Source organism: Gossypium hirsutum, chromosome D01 (genome assembly GCF_007990345.1).
Source record: "Gossypium hirsutum isolate 1008001.06 chromosome D01, Gossypium_hirsutum_v2.1, whole genome shotgun sequence".
NCBI classification, from domain to species: Eukaryota; Viridiplantae; Streptophyta; class Magnoliopsida; order Malvales; family Malvaceae; genus Gossypium; species Gossypium hirsutum.
The window spans coordinates 10,897,823-10,916,529 of NC_053437.1; the positions used below are offsets into that span (position 1 = coordinate 10,897,823).

The following is an 18,707-nucleotide window of genomic DNA, read 5'->3' on the forward strand; positions in this document are numbered from 1 at the left end:
TTTGATGGTGTGATGGTTGGTTTTATGATGTGTTTGGATTACTGGTAAAGAAAGTCACATAAGTGACTAATGTGATGTTCTGAATTTGAGTCAATTTGTTCCGGCCAGGTTTGGGGCGCCACAAAAAGTTTATTGCTATAAATATCAGAAACTAACTTGGTTTTCAAAATTTTATTTTTTTGTTATGCAAAAAAACCGTTTTCAAACCAAACATTTTCTAATAATATAGACAAAAAAATTTATCGGTGTGGAAAAGAAAAACAACTATTTCGATTTATTAGTGGAATGGTGTACACCAAACGGTGCAACCGAATTGATGAGGAATCGGCTAGATTGGCTGCCACACCTTAGTCGTAGCACACAACGCAAGCGATCACACCAAAACTTGTTTATAGGCAACCTTAGAATCGTTCCAATCCTGGTGATAGCAAGCAATAAAAGCAACAACCCAAGCAATAGAGGTATCAATAGCATTCCAAAGAAGCAAGTTCCTAAAGTACCATCTACTCCAACAGGTCATGACAATAGTTTCGAACAAAGAACTATCATAGAGCAGCAATAAAATTTAGAGCCACGCAACTAAGGTTGGAAGAGATGGAACAATGTCAGATAAGGACCACACATTGATAATAAGAGGACACCGTAGGAAGATATGGTTGACATCCTCAAGTCCTCCTCAGCATGCACAAAGTAACAAGATAGCACAACCTCGTTCAGCTAATCGACAATGTGTTGATAGAAAAGCACGTAGACAATACCACAATAACTCTTTAACTTTTGGTACAATGAGCGAATTCCAAATCTGCAACCAAGGGCCCTCAACTTGACAACTTAAAGAACTAGCCAAATAATCAAAGGCAAGTCGGTAGCCAAACTTCACTATATAAATACCCGCTTGTCGTAGTTCCAAATTAAAGAGTCAAGAGGCTAGACCAAGTTGACTGGTGGTTGCAAAACATACCTAGCATCGATCGTGACCATCAAGCCCTCAACCAAGTCCCTATCCCACTCTCTATGGTCAGCTTGAAGGAAATCACGCACAACTAAATCGTTTATGTCGTTAAGGGGTGTTGAAGTAACAAAGAAATTAGAATTGTCAACAAGCCACAAATCATTGTAGACTGATATCCGATGGTCATCTCTAAATCACCACCTAGTACTTTCAAAAGTAAAAGTTGAGCTGTACAACTACTTTTCCACACAGATAAGGGGTTATCTCCCTTAGAAGAAGCTAAGAACTCATCCTACAAAAAATATCTAATTTTGAAGAGTCTACTAAGAAGAGAATCTAGGTTGGAGAGAATCCTCCACTCTTGCCTACCAAGTATTGCAATGTGAATTTCGAAAATCCATGTTGTTGAATTTCTTTGCCACACAAAGCCTACCCAAAGAAGCCCAATGCAATCGTGCAGAGTTACTCGAATTTGAGCTCGCCTATTAGAGTTCATCAACTTTTGGAAATTATCTCAAATGTTGAGCAAAAGCATAAAAACGCTCATGCAATAAACCGGTGATACTTGGGCCACCGTCCTAATCACTGCCTCCTTTCCAAGCCGCGAAAGGAGCCGATTCTTCCAAGTAAAAATTTATTTCTTATAAAAAATTTAAGTGTATATTTTGAAATGAATTTTTTATAAACTTTACGTGTTCCCCTTCAATTTTCATTTGTCTACTTTTCCGCCTGCCGCTACAGTGGATTGGTTAGTGGTTTTAAATTAGATTCCCAACAAATTGGGATTTGATTACATTTCATCTTTAATTTTTCTTACATCATTTTCTTTTCTTTTTGTTATTATTTTATAATTAAGTGAGCAAATCCAATTTAAATCCTTGAAGGAGTCAACCACTGCAGAGCCACCCTACAGTCCTTCCGAGCCCCGTCCGTACGGCCCGACTGGGGTTCCAACCTCGGAGCTCACCATCTCCGGCAACTTCCTCTACTCCCCCTTTTGAGGCTCGTATCGTACGGATGAAGTAGAAAAAAGAAATTAAGAAAAAAAAAACATCATCAACAGGGAGAAGCATATTCACTCTCTTTCTCTCCCTTTCGTTTTCATAGTTATGTGTCAAATGCTCGTCTTTGAGCCAAAAAAAAAAAAAAAAAGCTAATTCAGAAGAAGGTACAAGGGCCACCTGCTTTCTTTACTTAACTACTACCTATTTCTTACAACTGTTGCCTGCAATCCTTCCAAAAACCCAACTTCTCCTTCACTCCCCTCTTATCTATATATCTCCTTTTCTTCTTCTTCTTCCTCTCCTCACCAAGGAAATCACAATTTAGCTTCTAACTTTGCCTCTTTTTTTTTCTTTTCATCTGCAAATCTGGTCCTTTTTTTCTGATGCTGGAGAGTTTGGGTATTAGATTTAAATTAGTTTGAAGGGCTTTCGAGTTCTGGGTTTTCCATTTTGGGGTAACACCCAGGTTAGTCAAATTGTGGACATCACGGCTATACACAGAGTTTACCGGCCTCTTCTTATTCATGCCCGATCTGTACGACGTAAGAGTTGTGTGATCGAGAGGAACCCTGCGCCGCACGGCGGGCGTGGAGCTTTGCCTTCTGAAGGCGGTAGTCCTTCCGATCTCCTCTTCCTTGCTGGCGGCGGTGTTGTCTTTTAGAGTTTCAGTAGTTGGTATAGGTAGCTTTTAGTATAAAAAAAAAGAAAAAAAAATTACTATCGAGGAAGCTTATTTAGATCGCTCGTAAGAATAATTTGGTGGTGGTGGTGGTGTTTTTCGTAGTCGACGTTGTTGTTCTTTGTGGGTTTTCATTTTATTTGAATTTTTATTGGACAAAGAAAGAAGTTGTAGCAAGATGATGCTCAGGATTAAGAGGGTTCCGACTGTTGTTTCGAATTACCAGAAGGATGAGACGGAAGAGACTGCTCGCCGCAGCAGTGGGTGTGGAAAGAATTGCCTTAGAAGCTGCTGCATCCCAGGTGTTCGTTAAATTTACTTTGTAACCTTGTTTGTTTGAATAGATTGTGTTGTGTTTTGTAGAGATGAAGTTTAACTGGAACTGGGTTTTGGTTTATAGGAGCAAAGCTTCCTTTATATGCTTTCAGGAAACTGAACAATATTGAGAGTGAAAAAGTTGTGCTTGGAATTGAGAATAAAGATCCCCCTGTTGCTTTTCTTGACTCGCTCATTCTTGGGGAGGTAAAAGTTTTCTATTAAGCTTGTCTTGATTACGATTAAGATCATTTTCATGGCTGATGATTGTTAATATGGTTTTATGGTAGTGGGAAGATCGGATGCAAAGAGGGCTCTTTCGCTATGATGTTACTGCCTGTGAAACCAAGGTCTCGTTTGGCCCCTTTTCTATTCCCTTGCTTCAATTGTTTACCTGCAAACAAGCAGAAATTTTATGGTTAATTGAGTTGTTAGTACCATCAAAGTATCGTACGTTTATCATTGTTCAGGTGATTCCTGGTGAATATGGCTTCATTGCCCAGCTGAATGAGGGTCGCCACCTTAAGAAGAGGCCAACTGAGTTCCGTGTTGATAAGGTTCTCCAGCCCTTCGATGGGAACAAGTTCAACTTCACCAAGGTCGGGCAAGAGGAGGTTCTCTTCCAGTTTGAAGCAAGTGAAGATGGTGAAGTTCAGTTCTACCCAAGTGCTCCCATTGATGTTGAGAATTCTCCAAGTGTTGTTGCCATAAATGTATGTTAACGCTACTAGAATAACTATCTGAGCAAGAGTGTTAGACTTGTAAAAATAACATTGTTCGCATGCAATTTGACAGGTCAGTCCTATTGAATATGGACACGTGCTGTTGATTCCTCGAATCCTTGAATGCTTGCCCCAGAGGATCGACCGTGAGAGCTTCTTGCTTGCACTTTATATGACAGCTGAAGCTGGGAATCCATATTTCAGATTGGGTTATAACAGCTTGGGTGCATTTGCTACAATCAACCACCTTCACTTCCAGGTACTAACCTCTCAATTTGGTACTTAATGTACTTTGTGCGACTAAGATATATCTATCTGTTAGATATGGTTTTGGCGACTTAACTATTCCAATTGTTGCAGGCTTACTACTTGGCTGTGCCCTTTCCCATAGAGAAAGCTCCAACGAAGAAGATAACCACTTTGTATGATGAAGTGATAATCTCAGAGCTTTTAAGCTATCCGGTCAGGGGTCTTGTCTTTGAGGGTGGTAACACTCTTCAGGCCTTGTCTGACACTGTCTCTGATGCCTGCATTTGCCTTCAAGAGAACAACATACCATATAATGTCCTCATCTCCGATTGTGGAAAGCGGATCTTTCTCGTTCCACAGGTAATAAGCTTAAGTGTAATTTATGCTTCTTGGCTATCTCCATGATGCTGCTAGTTCTTACAATTGATTTTGCAAAATTTCAACTTAACTAACAGTGTTATGCTGAGAAACAAGCTCTCGGGGAAGTGAGTCCAGAGCTTCTGGATACCCAGGTGAACCCAGCTGTGTGGGAAATTAGTGGGCATATGGTGTTAAAAAGGAGGAAGGACTATGATGAGGCGTCTGATGAAAATGCTTGGAGGCTCCTGGCTGAGGTTTCTCTCTCTGATGAGAGGTTCCGGGAAGTGAATGCACTCATCTTTGAAGTCATTGCCAGTGGCAAAGATGGCATTGAACATGCTGCTAAGAGTCTGCCTAAGGAGCCCGATACTAAAGCTGAATCCACTGAAGAAGAAAGCGCCATCACCAAAACCTCCCACCGCGCTATGGTGGGTGGGACACAAGAATGCGTTGTTCTGCAGTAGGAACTGGCATTCCACAAACAGAACCATGTTTCTTCTATGTTATAGTTTCTACTAAGCCCGTTTGGCATGTATGATTGTGTATGGCAGTGGTAGCCTAAATAAAGCAAACATAGTTTGCGGTGGTGTAAGTTTTTCATTAAACCTTGGACTTGTTGATTTGATGATGTACTATGATTGGATAATGTAAAATACCAATTAATGTTTGTGTAGTTTGAGCTGTTAAGTATATTTCTTTTTGTGCTGGTGTCTAGGTCACTGCTTCCCTTAACCCAAAATATAGTTGACCAAACCTTACCTACCTTGTTATTTTTGTGATTCATGGGATAAAGGGAAACACTTTACCCACCTATTCACATCAAATTATTATTATCTATATGCCACACCAACAATTAAAATTCAAAATCAAAAATACAGTAGAAAGTCAAAAAAGAAAATATGTAACATGAAGTACATGTAGACTATTATGTTTAAAAATTTAACGTTTTAGTCGGTATTTAAAGGTTGATGGTTAAATACGACTTTTTTAAAAAAAATAAAGTTAAATTTAACTCAAAAAATAAAGATTAAATTGATAAAAGATACAAACCATTATGGCAGTAATAAAAAGTATGTTTGGATGTATTAGCATCACATGTCTTTGATAGAGCCTCTTATCCTGGATCAAAAATTTTATGGCTCTCATAGACTTCTGGACAGTCAAGGACTTGTAGTATAGATGAAAAGAATATAAGATGCCCATTAATCTTCTATCATCCTTAAGTTCTTGTATTTACTCTTAGTATTATTATTATAATTCAATTCAGTCATATCTTAAAAATTATATAAAGAAAAATCTAAAACCAATAGAATATTTAACAACTTTTTTTTTGTTGGAAAATTTAGAAGAATTTTTTTTATTTTAAATAGAAAATTTTAAAATACAATTGAAACTATTCGAGTTGATTGAATTGAAAAATTGAATATAAAACGACAAAAAAAAAAAAGAATATCATAACATGAGAGTAATATAAATTTTTTGGGCTTTGAGTAATCAAGAAGTTGTGAAGTGTTTTAACATAATGTCTGCTTACTGTAGGCAGAGTTTGGGTTAAGGAGTTGTATAATGGAATTGTGTGTTTGAGCCACATAATTGTGATGTTGGATTAATCTGACTTGGTATAATGTCAATTCACCAAATATTTTTATTTTCTTATTTTCATCTTTAATTTTTTTATTTCACCAACTTATCTTTCATCTTCCCTCTATATATATACCTACCCCCTAATATTTACGATTATTTTATTTTTTAGGCTTAATGCACTCACTATTTTTATTTTCTTATTTTTTTTATTTCAATTTAATACTTAAAGTATGCTTTCATTATATCTTTTAGTTAATTTTTTATGGACCTTGAAAAATATATTATAACCAATCACAAAGCGTGACATTTTTAATGTAAGAAAATAAATATTTTCTTTTATTTAATGTATATACACATTATTAAATAAATTTTAAATTTTGAAAAAAAATAAATTGTAAAAAAAAAATTTAAAAATAATTTTTTATAAAATTCTAAAATATATAATATTAGAGAGGTATTTCAATTTCAATTACTTGAAATTTAAATACTTTTTTTATTATTATAACATTTTTCAATTTTTATATATTTTTTTAAAATTTTTAAATTTATAATTATATATATATATTTTTTACATTTTTAGTCAATATAATATATATATATATAACATTAAAAGAACATGTAGTATATATATATATATATATAACACCAATCAATATTGGTCAATGGCCAGTCAACTTCAATCAACCAAAATTTTTTTAGCTTTGATCGATCATTGACTAATGTTGATTGTGACATTGACTAGCATTGACTAGCCACGTGGCACTGTTAAAATACACATGTCATTTATTGTTTTCTAATATTTATATATATTATATTGATTAAAATTGTAAAAAATCATATATAATATATAAAATAATTTAAAAAATAATTTTTTATAAAATTCCAAACCATATAATTACAATTATAAATTTTAAAAAATCAAAATAATATATAAAAATTAAAAAAAAAAGGTATTTAAGATAGAAAAAAAAGACAAGAATTGAATCCTCAAACACTAATTAAACTACTAATTAAGGAAAGAGAGACTTTTACCATCCCTAACTCCAATAATTTATGAAGAAATTTTTTTAATACATGAAATAAAATTAGATTTTATATTGGACCTCCCTTGGGGCTTCGGCCTCAACCAAGTCCATTTTTTCTTTCATTTATTCATCTTAATGAAAAGAAAAAAAACACCTTCCTTAACCCTTGTTTCTTCCCTCTCGACCGCCGCCACTCACTCTTTGCTCCATCGCCTGATTTCTGCTTCGCGGGCGTTGCCATCGTGTCTACTTACAACAGATTCCATCAACAAGTACGGTTTTCTATTTTTCTTTGCTATTGTTCTGCTTGGAACGTGCTTGAAGTTCTTACCCTTCCTCATATCTTTCATGTACCCAGATTCGCAAATTTGGTGAATGAGGAAAGTAAGATCATTTGAGAATCTGGGTTGTGGAACTCTTACAGTGTTGTGGTTGATTTCAATTAAGTTTTTGTTAACTAAAATGTTTGGTTTCTTTTTTACTCCTTAAAAGACATGGAAGAAATATCTACATATGAATCAAAGGTAGCCTTTTTTGTGTGCTTTGGTTCTTATAATTGTATTCGACATCAAAATCTTTCCCGATTAATTGTTTGTAATGAAAATTGTCCCTGTTCTAGTGCAAGGAATGTTAGTCCTTTTGGATTCTACATTGATTTATTATAATTATTATTGTTATTTTTTCTGGTTTACTTTGTTAGTGTTCATGGTTCGACACTAATCAGCTTGCTTCTAAATTTTATAACATCCTCATTTTGATAAAATACTTGTTTCAGATCTTGTTTTGAGTTTTTCCACCATTCTTTTTTATGCTTTAAGCTTATTGGCAAAAATGGTGATTCAAATTCGGTGTAACAAAAAGTTAACTTAATAGTACTAATACATAGGAAAGTTGGATCTACCTCATGTACCTAGCAGTATCCTTAGCTAAATTGAAACTAATGTTCTTTAGGTATTTCACTGCCTTTTGTGAATCATATTCATTACTTGTTCTGCATATTGCATACTGGTTACCAACTGATTCAATGCTGGTTATTCTAGCTTCCAAGGTATTTCAGGGATGACGATTTTTCAGTGTTCTTTCTGACAAGGTATTTCAGGCAGCCAGCATAGCCTCCAAGCTTGCTCACGGAATGTTCAGCGACTTGGGATCAAACCAATCCTGTAGTGGTCTTTCGGACTAGGGCAACAAGCGATCCTGTACACGAAAAGCAAATTTGTCACTATTGGGATCAGTGGATCGTTTGTGTGTGTGAGAGCAAATCATTGAGACCATTCGAAGTCTAAAGATTGCTTCATAATGAGTTCAATCCGCCCTTATGAACTCAAGAGTAATACTCTTGAGGACTGCTTGACTTTGTTTAAAAAATGAGTTTTAATGAGGCAATGAGAGACAACATCCTAATCTTATGAGAATCGGAAAGGAATTGTACAAAACTGCAAATTTTTCTTTTGTCAGTGAGAATATTGGAAAGCATATTGTTTCAAAAAACTGATAAATCTGATTGTCTTTCTATGTTTCAAGTCTCCATATTTCACTATCTCTTATCCCTTATGAAGACACGTTCAGATTCATCAATTTTCTAAAGCAGTAGGCTTCTCAATGTTCTTACTGCCAAAGGAATACTTTTATACTTCTGTACAATTTCTTCCCCGATTCTCATGAGATTCAGATGCCGTCTCTCATTACCATCATTAAAAGCCCATTTTTTAAAAGCAGTCTTCAAGGAGACCTTGCAGTTCATAAGGGTGAATTGAACTTATTATGGGAGGCAACCTTCAAAACTTCGAGTGATCACAATGATTTTGCTCTCACACAATCAGTCCATTTATCCCAATAGTGATAGAAACTTGCAATTTTAATGATTTCTAAGAGCTTGAAGATGGCCAATGATACCAGGGACTGAAAACGTGCAGAAAAAATAAGCAATGGAGCTGAAAATATGCAATAGGAACCTCCTTTGGTACACAATAAACCAATGGTAGCTTCTTGAAACCACACCATTTTGCTGTATTAATATGCAATAGAACTGAAATTTTGCAAATAAGTACTTGAGCCACTATTTTTTACCAGTTTGGTTATATAAGTAAATTTTTGGATCTTCTACCACAAAGCCTTTCAATCTTTACTACAAGCAGATGTTTGTGGTGAGGATGTTGTAAGATTTTAATTATTTTCTCCTTTTGTACAACAATATATATATGTAGTTCCAACAAATAAAAAATAAGACCCTCAAATGCTTTCAGGCTTTGTTGACTTTACTTTCTTACCCTTATTAATGATCACAAACATGATTGGTAGGTGTAGAGCTAACAACATACATCCAAATCCACAAGTACAACCAAATCAAATCTTGAATGTACCCACAAACATTACATGACGATTGATTGCATCCTTAAGATCGTATGAAATGGAGATTCGATTTCAGACATTAGATTTAGACAAAACTTAAGGATGCCCCCCCTGAATGTATTGGAGAAGAAAAATTACATAATTTCACAAATATTGAACTATAAGAAAATGGAAAAAAAAAACATTTATTTCTGTTCCTATTCCTGTATATATATGATTGAATGCATGATGTTAGGCCAGTTTTTCGTTTAAGGGTTTAACTAGAAGCAAGTAAAGGAGTATTCAAATATCCATCTTCTTCTTCTACACCATGCAACTTAGCCAAAACCCCAACAAGGCTTGCTGTATTATAGGTACAAGCCTCAGTTTGCATGAAATTTTTCCTATCGTCACTAAATCGGTCCATATGATCTGGCCCTCCAACCAGGGCCCCAACAACAACATTAGGGTTTGGATCATTTCTTGGATACCAATAATCATACCCCTGAGTGCACCCTATAAATCCCTTGTTCTCTCTATAAGATTCAATTGATGCTCCTCTATGGTGCATCCTTTGAGGGTACCTTGAACCATACCCAACCAAGTAACTCATGCCCATTGGATTAGCTCCCAGGATGTAATCAGCCTGTGATCTTGCAAACAAGAGGACTTCTTCCGGACCAACTTTGCCGCGGTCGCATCTCAGCCGTTGATTTGACGCTCGAAGATAATCGGAATAAACTGTGAGAAGAAATGCTGCATTCGATACATATTGCATGTTGTTCCATTGTCGGATGTACAATAGACCTGCTGGGGTGCGGTTCACATTGCTCCCATTGTTCTTGTTAAGGCAAGCACACAAATAATACTCGGCCTTTGAACGATACTGTTCGAATACGAGCTTGAACCCCATCTCCCTATGATTTTCTTCCGTCAACAACTGCATAAGCATAATGAAATGATAATGAACTCAATCTTAAACGTGTGTACAAGACCCTAAATGTGTATAAAATAGTTGTACCATTGAAGCAATGATCTGAAGAGCAGGAAACTTGACATCCCAGCTGAACTCAGTGATGGCCCAAGTGATCCCACCAAATTCATTTGCCTTCTCCAAAGCATAACTCAAATAATCCTCCTTGTCGGTGGCCTTGTATAGCCACAAAGCTGCCCACAACAGCTCATCTTTGAACCCACTCACCGACGGATAGTACCCTTTCACCACCCTAACACTTTCATCATACTTCCCTCTAAACTTATCTCCAAACTCAAACAACTGCCCATAATTTAATTCAGGAAAAGAGGGAAGAACCCATGTTTTATATATTAACAAGCAAAAATAAAAAAAAAGTTAATGTTTTTGGTTAACAGTATACCTACTAAATACAAAATGTTATATGTCATAAATATGGCAACGTCATTAAGGTTTAGATAGTTTTTACCTGTTCTGCATGTTGCAGTAGTAGGTGAGAGTAATGTGGATTTGTTTTCCTAAACACAATGGAGGCAGCCGCCATTGCAGCTGCAGTCTCACCGGCAACGTCCGATCCTGGATTCTTCTCATCCACCTTGTAGGCTTGCCGGGATGTTGTCATGTCCTCCGGTCGCTGCCAACAGTAATGATCGGTGTCACCATCTCCCACCTAATTAAAACTCATTGAATATATCAAAATATAATTATCGTCAACTCATCCAAGAAAGAAAAAAAATGAAAAAGAAAGGTGGTTTAATATATTTTGACCTCAACCCATAAGACATTTGGGTGAGTATGAGCTTTGATGCAATAATCAGTTCCCCATTTGATGGCTTCGAGAGCGTGAGTATACTCTCCGGCACTGGAGATTTCATCTCCATATTCAAGGACACCCCATGAGAGCATGGTAATGGTGAAAGCCATCGGCAAACCGAATTTCACATTGTCTCCGGCGTCATAGTACCCTCCCACCAAGTCCACCTGTTCATACAAATTAGAAATACCTATATCAAACATCACAATGTATATGAATGACTTCGTGAATATGTTGTATGTATAAGGCTGAAATGGAGGAGTTACCCCTTGCTCAAGGCCATCGGTGAGGCCAGAATGGTGGCGCCAGGTGACTCTTTGGTTATAGGGTAAGCGGCCGGAGCGTTGGGATTCGAAGTAAAGGAGGCTTTTGGAGAGGGCTTTGCCATAGTTGAAAGATTGAGTTAAAGGCAAAATGGCCAAGGAAGATATGAAAAGAATCACGCACCAATGCTGAAGAAACTTGTTTTGACTTAAACTGAAGCATCGCCTTTTCTCCTCCATTGGAGCTTCTTCCAAGTTCTCTCCCTTTGCCTGCCTTCCTTTCTTTCATTTTTCTCCTGTTGTATATGTGTGTATATATATAGATAAAATATGGTAATAAAATTAATCATGGGCTCATAAATTTCTGATATGTCACTTGCCGAATTTACTTTTGCTTTTCAATATTTTACTCTTTTCATGTCACTTTATGCCATAAGAATTAAATGCAATAGGTTGAGTTGGACTGTGTGAGGCCAAATGTTTTTTTTTTCTTTCTATGTTCTTATATGAGTTCCGTCTATTTCACAGACGATATGGTAAAAGTTTTAAATAAATATTTGCATATCCTCAGTTGTCAAGCGTTTGTTTTAGTGTAATTTGTACTCAGTTTTAACTCATTTAGAATCTAATAATTTAATTCTATTTTATGATTACTCGAATAATTTATTTGTGATCTAATAATTTAATACTTATAATTCCTTGAAGATATATTTATTTTTGTACTTTGATTGTACTATATTTTTAACACTTTTAAAAATTTAAAATAAGGAAAAAAAGATTTAACTTAAAATTAAGAAAATCAATAAAAAGTTATATGTATTTTATACATGGTATAAGTATTTATTATATATCTTAAATTAATAATTTATTGGATGATATACTTCAATATATTTCATGAAAATTCAAGTCATACTAATCAAAATTATAAAAAAATGTATCCATCTTAACCCTAATAAGTCTAGCAAGAGTTGAATTTTATTTTATTATTAAATGTTTTGTTTTAATGGAAAATATTTATTACAATGCTATTGAAATTTTCGATCAGAAAATTAATAAGTATTTCGTTAAGGGTATAAAAATATTAAAAAAATAAATATTTAAAGAAAAAAAAAGACACATGACAATATTTTGAGACTACTTATAAAATAAAATAAAAATATATACACTAAATATTAACCATTATTTTAAATATGAGTATCAACTTGAAATAAGTTAATATTTTTCATTTTTGGGGATAATTCTATGAATGGCTCTAAAAATTTAGTAAAATTTTCAATGTGATAGTTTAAAAATATCAATTTCCAAAACCTCATTCCATATGTCAATGTAATACCCATCTAACGATGATGATATGTGATATTTTTTTCGACATCTTTATAAAAAATTTCAACATTTTGCATTTCATCAACGGTTTGAATCACTTTTTGGGATTAAAATTTAATTTAAACCAAAGAGAAAAAAGAAAACCGAAATTAAAATTGGAATAATTAAAAATGAAACTATCAAATTAATAATTATCTAGTGCAATGATAAAGTATATTACACTTTTAATGGAAGATGTAAATTTTTTTCTTAACAATGATATTTTAAAAAAAATAATCACGAATCTCGAACTATAACAATAAAACAGACATGAAACCCAAAAAAAAAAAAAAACAACTTCCCCTCACCTGCCACTCTTTTCATCATCATCATCATCATCATTTACTTATTATATTATTGTATTGGCTTAAAGCATGATTTGGCACGTAAACTACATCACTTTTTACATTTTGTCACTTTAAATTTTTTTACTCGATTGGTATTTAAAGTTGCATTTTGCTAATCAATTCAGTTTAATTGCATTAGAAAACTAATTAATATGTGGTCTAATTAGAACATAGCACGAGGTACTCCAAACCAATTAAAATGCGGTATGCGGTGTCCATATGTATTGAAATTAAATATATATATTTTCCAAGAATTCTAAAAAATCAAATAAATATTTAAATATAATTTTTAAAAATAATAATAATAATAATAATAAATTTTAAAAAATTATAGTTGACTTTGATCCATTATTGACTAGCATTGATTGATGATTGATTGACTTTGATTAACCATTGACCATTGATGGTTGATCATTAACCGATGTTGATCAAATATTAATTTTAATTTTTAAAATATTTTTAAATTAATTTTTTAAACTATATATTTAAATTATATATAGTTTAATATATATATATATTAAAAATTCATATATTCCTGTAATTTCCTAATCTTTAACGAAAATTTTTCAATTCCTTATATATATTTATAAGATTTAATTAAAACTTTTATTTTTATATATTTTTTGGATTTTTAGAAAATTTATTGATATATTTTACAATTTCCAAAAATTTATTTTAAAAATTTAATTTTTCTAGATTTTTTAAAATTTTTGAAAGGTTTTTAAAGTTTATATATGAATATTATCAAGGAAGCCACGTCTCATGTTATAATTGGATATAAGTGTCACATGGTGTATTTTAATTGGATCACATGTCAATCATTTTTTTTTAATATCGTTAACACCATCGCTCTAAACTGGTAAATAAAATATAATTTTGATACTAATCCAGGCAAAAAAAATTAAGTATCAAAGTGAAAAAATTGATATACTTTAGAGACCAAATAATATTTGTAAGGCTATTATTTTATTTCATCAACTTTTTTCTATTCGAGTTCTTATCAAGTAGGGCGTAGCTAGGGGGCTGGCAGGGGCTTCGGTCCCCCGAAAATGAAAAAAATTTCATTTAAGTTCTTTAAAATTTTTAAAATTTAAAATTAGTAAAAGTAAAATTGTACTTTGGCCCTCTCTAAAAATGATAAAAATTTAAATTAATCATTTAAAATTCATAAAAATATAGGATATTAAAATAGTAAAATTATTTTTTTTAGTATTGTTAAAGTTACAATTTAATTTCGATCCCTAAAATGATTTTCTAGCTTTTCCCCTTATTATCAAGGGTGTAAAGTAAGAACTTTGGTAAAAAATCGTAAACTCAATTAAAGAAGGACGAAAATTGGGGAGGATGTGGACAGCCGAAGCTCTGATCCACTTGTCTATTTTGTAGTACAATAATTGTAATGGCAATGGTTAAGGACTTGACTTAGACAAGGAGATCATAATCCATGTTGTTGGATTGGACGGACGATTAGGGATTTGAAACAACATGGACGCTGCTACGGTTTACATAACTTGGAAACATTCGATGGTTCTTGGCATTCAGGCAACCAACTACTCCTATAACAACCCAATTTTCAGTGGAGTCGGAAAATAGTGGTTCGAGACCACCAAATCCGACGAGTAAGCTCATAAAATTTATTATTTACTATTAAAGCCGCACGAGAAGAACTATCCTACACATGATCTTGAATTAGCTGCAATCATATTCACTTTGAAGATTTGGAGACATTATTTATACGACGAGAAATGTTACGTGTTTACAGATCACAAAAGTTTAAAATATTTGATAACCTAGAAAGAGCTGAATTTGAAACAGATACGGTGACTAGAGTTATTGAAAGATTATGATCTGGTTATTGACTACCATCCGGGAAAGGCTAATGTGATTGCGGATGCACTTAGTCCAAAGTTGTCATTGTTTGCACTCATTTATCTCTTAGTGAAGATGGTTCTGTATTAACAGAGTTGAGAACGAAACCTCTGTTTCTTCAACGAATTCGGGAGTTACAAGATGATGATCTGAAATTAGTGTTAAAACGATAAATGGTTCAGGACAATTTGAGTTCAGAGTACAGCATTGATGATAGTGGTATGTTACGTTATCGCAATAGAATTTGTGTTCCGAATAATTCGGATTTGAAAAATGATATTCTTTCTGAAGCTCACAATAACATGTACTCCATTCATCTGAGTAGTATAAAGATGTATTGTGATTTGAAACGGATGTATTAGTGGCCGGGTATGAAACGTGAAATTTGTGAATTTGTAGCTAAGTGTTTGATTTGTCAGCAAGTGAAAGCAGAACATCAGGTACCAACAAGTTTATTACAACCTGCCATGATTCCTGAATGGAAGTGGGAACAAGTCACGATGGATTTTGTATCCGGTTTGCCTGTAACTCCGAGAAAGAAATATTCGATCTAGGTGATTGTTGACAGATTGACTAAATCGACACATTTTATTCAAGTCAGAACAAACTTTTCACTTGAGAAATTAGCGAAATTATATATATGAAGTTGTGAGGTTACATGGGGTTCCAACATCCATTATTTCGAATCAAGATCCGAGATTTTGGAGTAAATTGCAAGAAGCTCTAGGCTCTAAACTTAATTTTAGTACAACATTTCATCATCAGACTAATGAGCAATCAGAACTAGTGATTCAGAAGCTGGAAGATATATTGAGATGTTGTATACTCGAGTTTGGAGGTAGCTAGGAAAGGTATTTACGATTAGCTGAATTTGCATATAATAATAGGTATCAATCCAGTATAAAAATGGCACCGTTTGAAGCTCTTTATGGGAGGAAATGAAAGACACCATTGTATTGGTCCGAATTGAGTGAATCCAAACTAGTCAGAGTTGACTTGATCCGAGAGACTGAGGATAAAGTTCGGATTATTCGGGACAGTTTGAAAGTTGCTTCTGATTGTCAAAAATCGTATGTAGATTTGAAAAGAATAGATATAAAATTCGCGGTTGGTGATCGAGTATTCTTAAAAGTCTCTCCATGGAAGAATGTGTTACCATTCGGTAGGAGAGGGAAACTGGGCCCAAGATTTATCGGACTGTATGAAATTGTTGAAAGAATCGACCCTCTAGCTTATCGATTAGTTTTGCCCCCTGAACTTGAAAAAATTCATAATGTGTTTCACGTATCGATGGTGAGACGGTACAGGTCTGATCCTTCACACGTGATTCCTCATAGTGAGATTGAGCTACAACCAAATATGACGTATTCGAAAGAATCGGTGAGAGTTTTAGCTTGGGAGGTTAAAGAATTGCGGAATAAACGAGTACTATTAGTAAAAGTATTGTGGTATCGTCATGGTTCAGAGGAGGCTACTTGGGAAACAGAAGAATCAATGAGATCACAATATCCGAACCTATTCCCAGGCAACAAATTTTGAGAACGAAACTTCCTAAAGGGGGAAGAGTTGTAACAACCCGATTTTTAATGGTGTCGAAAAATAGTGGTTCGAGACCACCAAATTTGACGAGTAAGCTCGTAAATTTTATTATTTAGTATTTACAAGTCAAACGTAATTTTAGAAAGATTTTTGAATTAGTAATTTATGTTTTGTAAGGATTTATTAGGTCAAGTGGTTTTAGAAAATGAGGTATCGAGACCTCGTTTCTATAAATTGAGTCATAAATATTTTTATAAATATTTACAGAGTGTCATTAAGGTAGTATTAATTTTTTGTTAGAAAATTTTAACGTTTTGATAGTTAATTAATTAAAAAGGACTAAATTAAAAAAGGTGTAAAATTTGCTAATTAAAGAAATAGTGATTAAATAGCCTAAATGGTAAATAAGGGAGGACTAAAAGGGTAAATACACACACATGGGATGGCTGGAGGCTGGAGCAGCATAAGCAGAAAAAAATAATGAAATTATGTGATTTAAGGGCGAAATGGTTATTTGGTGAAATTAAGAAAAATAAAACAAATGACTAAAATCATTTCTAGACATTTTATCTCTAAATTTCAGCCTAAAAACACCATTGAAGAGCTCTTAAGAAGTTGATTTTCTATTTTTCTTCATGTGAGTTCAATTCTTGCATTTTTCTTGAAATTTTTGTGTTTTTAAGACTTTTACAAATAGGTCCAACTAGCTATTTCATTAGTTTTTGATTTTATTTTGAATTTTTAAAATTACCATTGATGAATACTGGATGTATTTTTATGAAATAACATGGATTTAGAGCTTTAGTTTTGTTGTATGATGATTTTATAAAGTGATTTTGATAGATATTGATTTTAGGACCAAATTGTGAAAAGGTTAAATATTAGGGTTTGGTATAAATTTCTATTTATTAAGGGTTATATGATAGCCTAGAATATTTAGAAAAATTATCAATTGAGAAAAATTAGTTCATTTGATAGACTAACTAGTTAAGGGATCAAATTGTAAAAGTTATAAAAGTTGGGGTAATTGAATAATTTCAAAAAATTGAGGGGTATTAATTGTGAAGTGAATTGAAATAGAAATATATGCTAATGAATGAATAATTTTATATTTTAAATCAAGAGCCCATAGATACTCGTGAAAAGGGAAAATTAGCAGAATAATCCCTGAACTTTTACAAATCTTACAAATTAATCCAGGTAAGTTCGTATGGTTAAACTTAAATATTTATATTTATATTGATTTGATGAATGATATTATTTATTTATTCTATTGTTGAGAATGAAATATTAATAAATTTATAAAATTAAATTAAATATTCAGACTAAATGGAACGCGGGATATGAGTAAATTCAGCAATTGATGAATTGACGGCATTGAAGGAAAGTGAAAGCAAATTTCCCAAGTAAATCGAGGTTCAGCATTCGTTGCGAACTTATGTGTTTACTTTCCGTTTAGCTCTCACGAGCTTCTGTTTAACTTATATGAGTTTCCGCTTAGCTCTTTTGAGCTTCTATTTAACCCTTATGGGTTTCCGTTCAACTCTTATGAGCTTCCGTTCAACCTTTATGGGTTTTTGTTTAGCACTTATGTGCTTTCGTTCAGCCTTCGGGCTTCTGAAAACGATGTACTCTTATCCGTAAGCCGTTCTCCGATTTGGTAAGATTTGGTAAGTGACTTATGTAATTGAAATTGAAAGATTTATTGGTTTTTATTGATATTGATTTGAAAGAAGTGAGTTCATCGATTAAGGTTTTGATTGACAGGGAGATTGCATGAATAATTTGCTTATTTGATTTATCATATTAGGTTCGGTAAGATTTATGTTTAACCCATCAAACTTACTAAGCTTCATTAAGCTTACTTGTGTTGTTTAATGTCCTTGTAGATTAACGTGAGATCGGGAGATAGAATCAACACATCAAGCCACACTATCCAACTTGTTCTGGTAGTTTTTGCAACGTATACTATGGTTTATATGGCATGTATAGGGTTGAAATGGTTTTGAGTAAAGTTGGTTTGTGTAAATATCATGAATTACATTTTGTTTAAATTTCTAATCAACTTATATATGTATGTCTAGTCTTATCTTGCTTGATATATGTTTGGGTGTGATTAATTGATGGATAATTTATGGGCATGTTGGTGAATGTGTTGGTAAAATATGGTTGTTATAGGTAACCAAATGTGTGAATTGATTGATGTGGCAATTTTGAATGTTAGGATATATGTGATAATATGACATTTTTAGAGCTAAGAATTGGTTGTATTGAAGGTCTTGTTATGACCTATGAGTATGAAATTTGAAGAGTTTAGGT

The 18,707-nt window shown here is 33.4% G+C and overlaps 2 protein-coding genes and 1 long non-coding RNA gene across 6 annotated transcripts; 2 read left to right on the top strand and 1 right to left on the bottom strand.

Annotated features, from left to right (window-relative positions):
• Positions 1–1,238: 1,238 nt before the first annotated feature.
• LOC107921993 (GDP-L-galactose phosphorylase 1) lies at positions 1,239–4,954 on the top strand. 4 transcript variants are annotated; one of them, XM_041087020.1, is made up of 8 exons: positions 1,239–1,578; positions 1,809–2,937; positions 3,036–3,157; positions 3,241–3,300; positions 3,421–3,663; positions 3,746–3,931; positions 4,033–4,281; positions 4,377–4,954. In XM_041087020.1, exons 2-8 carry the CDS (start codon positions 2,814–2,816, stop codon positions 4,743–4,745), a joined length of 1,353 nt encoding a protein of 450 aa, XP_040942954.1. In that variant the 5' UTR covers positions 1,239–1,578; positions 1,809–2,813; the 3' UTR covers positions 4,746–4,954. The 4 variants fall into 4 exon arrangements, with proteins under 4 accessions (XP_040942954.1, XP_040942953.1, XP_040942952.1 ...); XM_041087019.1 differs by having other exon boundaries at positions 1,250–1,578; positions 1,837–2,937; XM_041087018.1 differs by having other exon boundaries at positions 1,525–1,700.
• Positions 4,955–6,913: 1,959 nt separating this feature from the next.
• LOC107922518 (uncharacterized) lies at positions 6,914–9,140 on the top strand. The gene is made up of 2 exons (XR_001691291.2): positions 6,914–7,162; positions 7,931–9,140. It is a non-coding gene; the product is annotated as an uncharacterized lncRNA (long non-coding RNA).
• A 358-nt stretch (positions 9,141–9,498) lies between these two features.
• LOC107922517 (endoglucanase 11-like) lies at positions 9,499–11,511 on the bottom strand. The gene is made up of 5 exons (NM_001327205.1): positions 11,275–11,511; positions 10,963–11,175; positions 10,664–10,864; positions 10,243–10,497; positions 9,499–10,161 (listed from the first exon to the last, which is right to left on the bottom strand). Exons 1-5 carry the CDS (start codon positions 11,509–11,511, stop codon positions 9,499–9,501), a joined length of 1,569 nt encoding a protein of 522 aa, NP_001314134.1.
• Between the last annotated feature and the right edge of the window lie 7,196 nt (positions 11,512–18,707).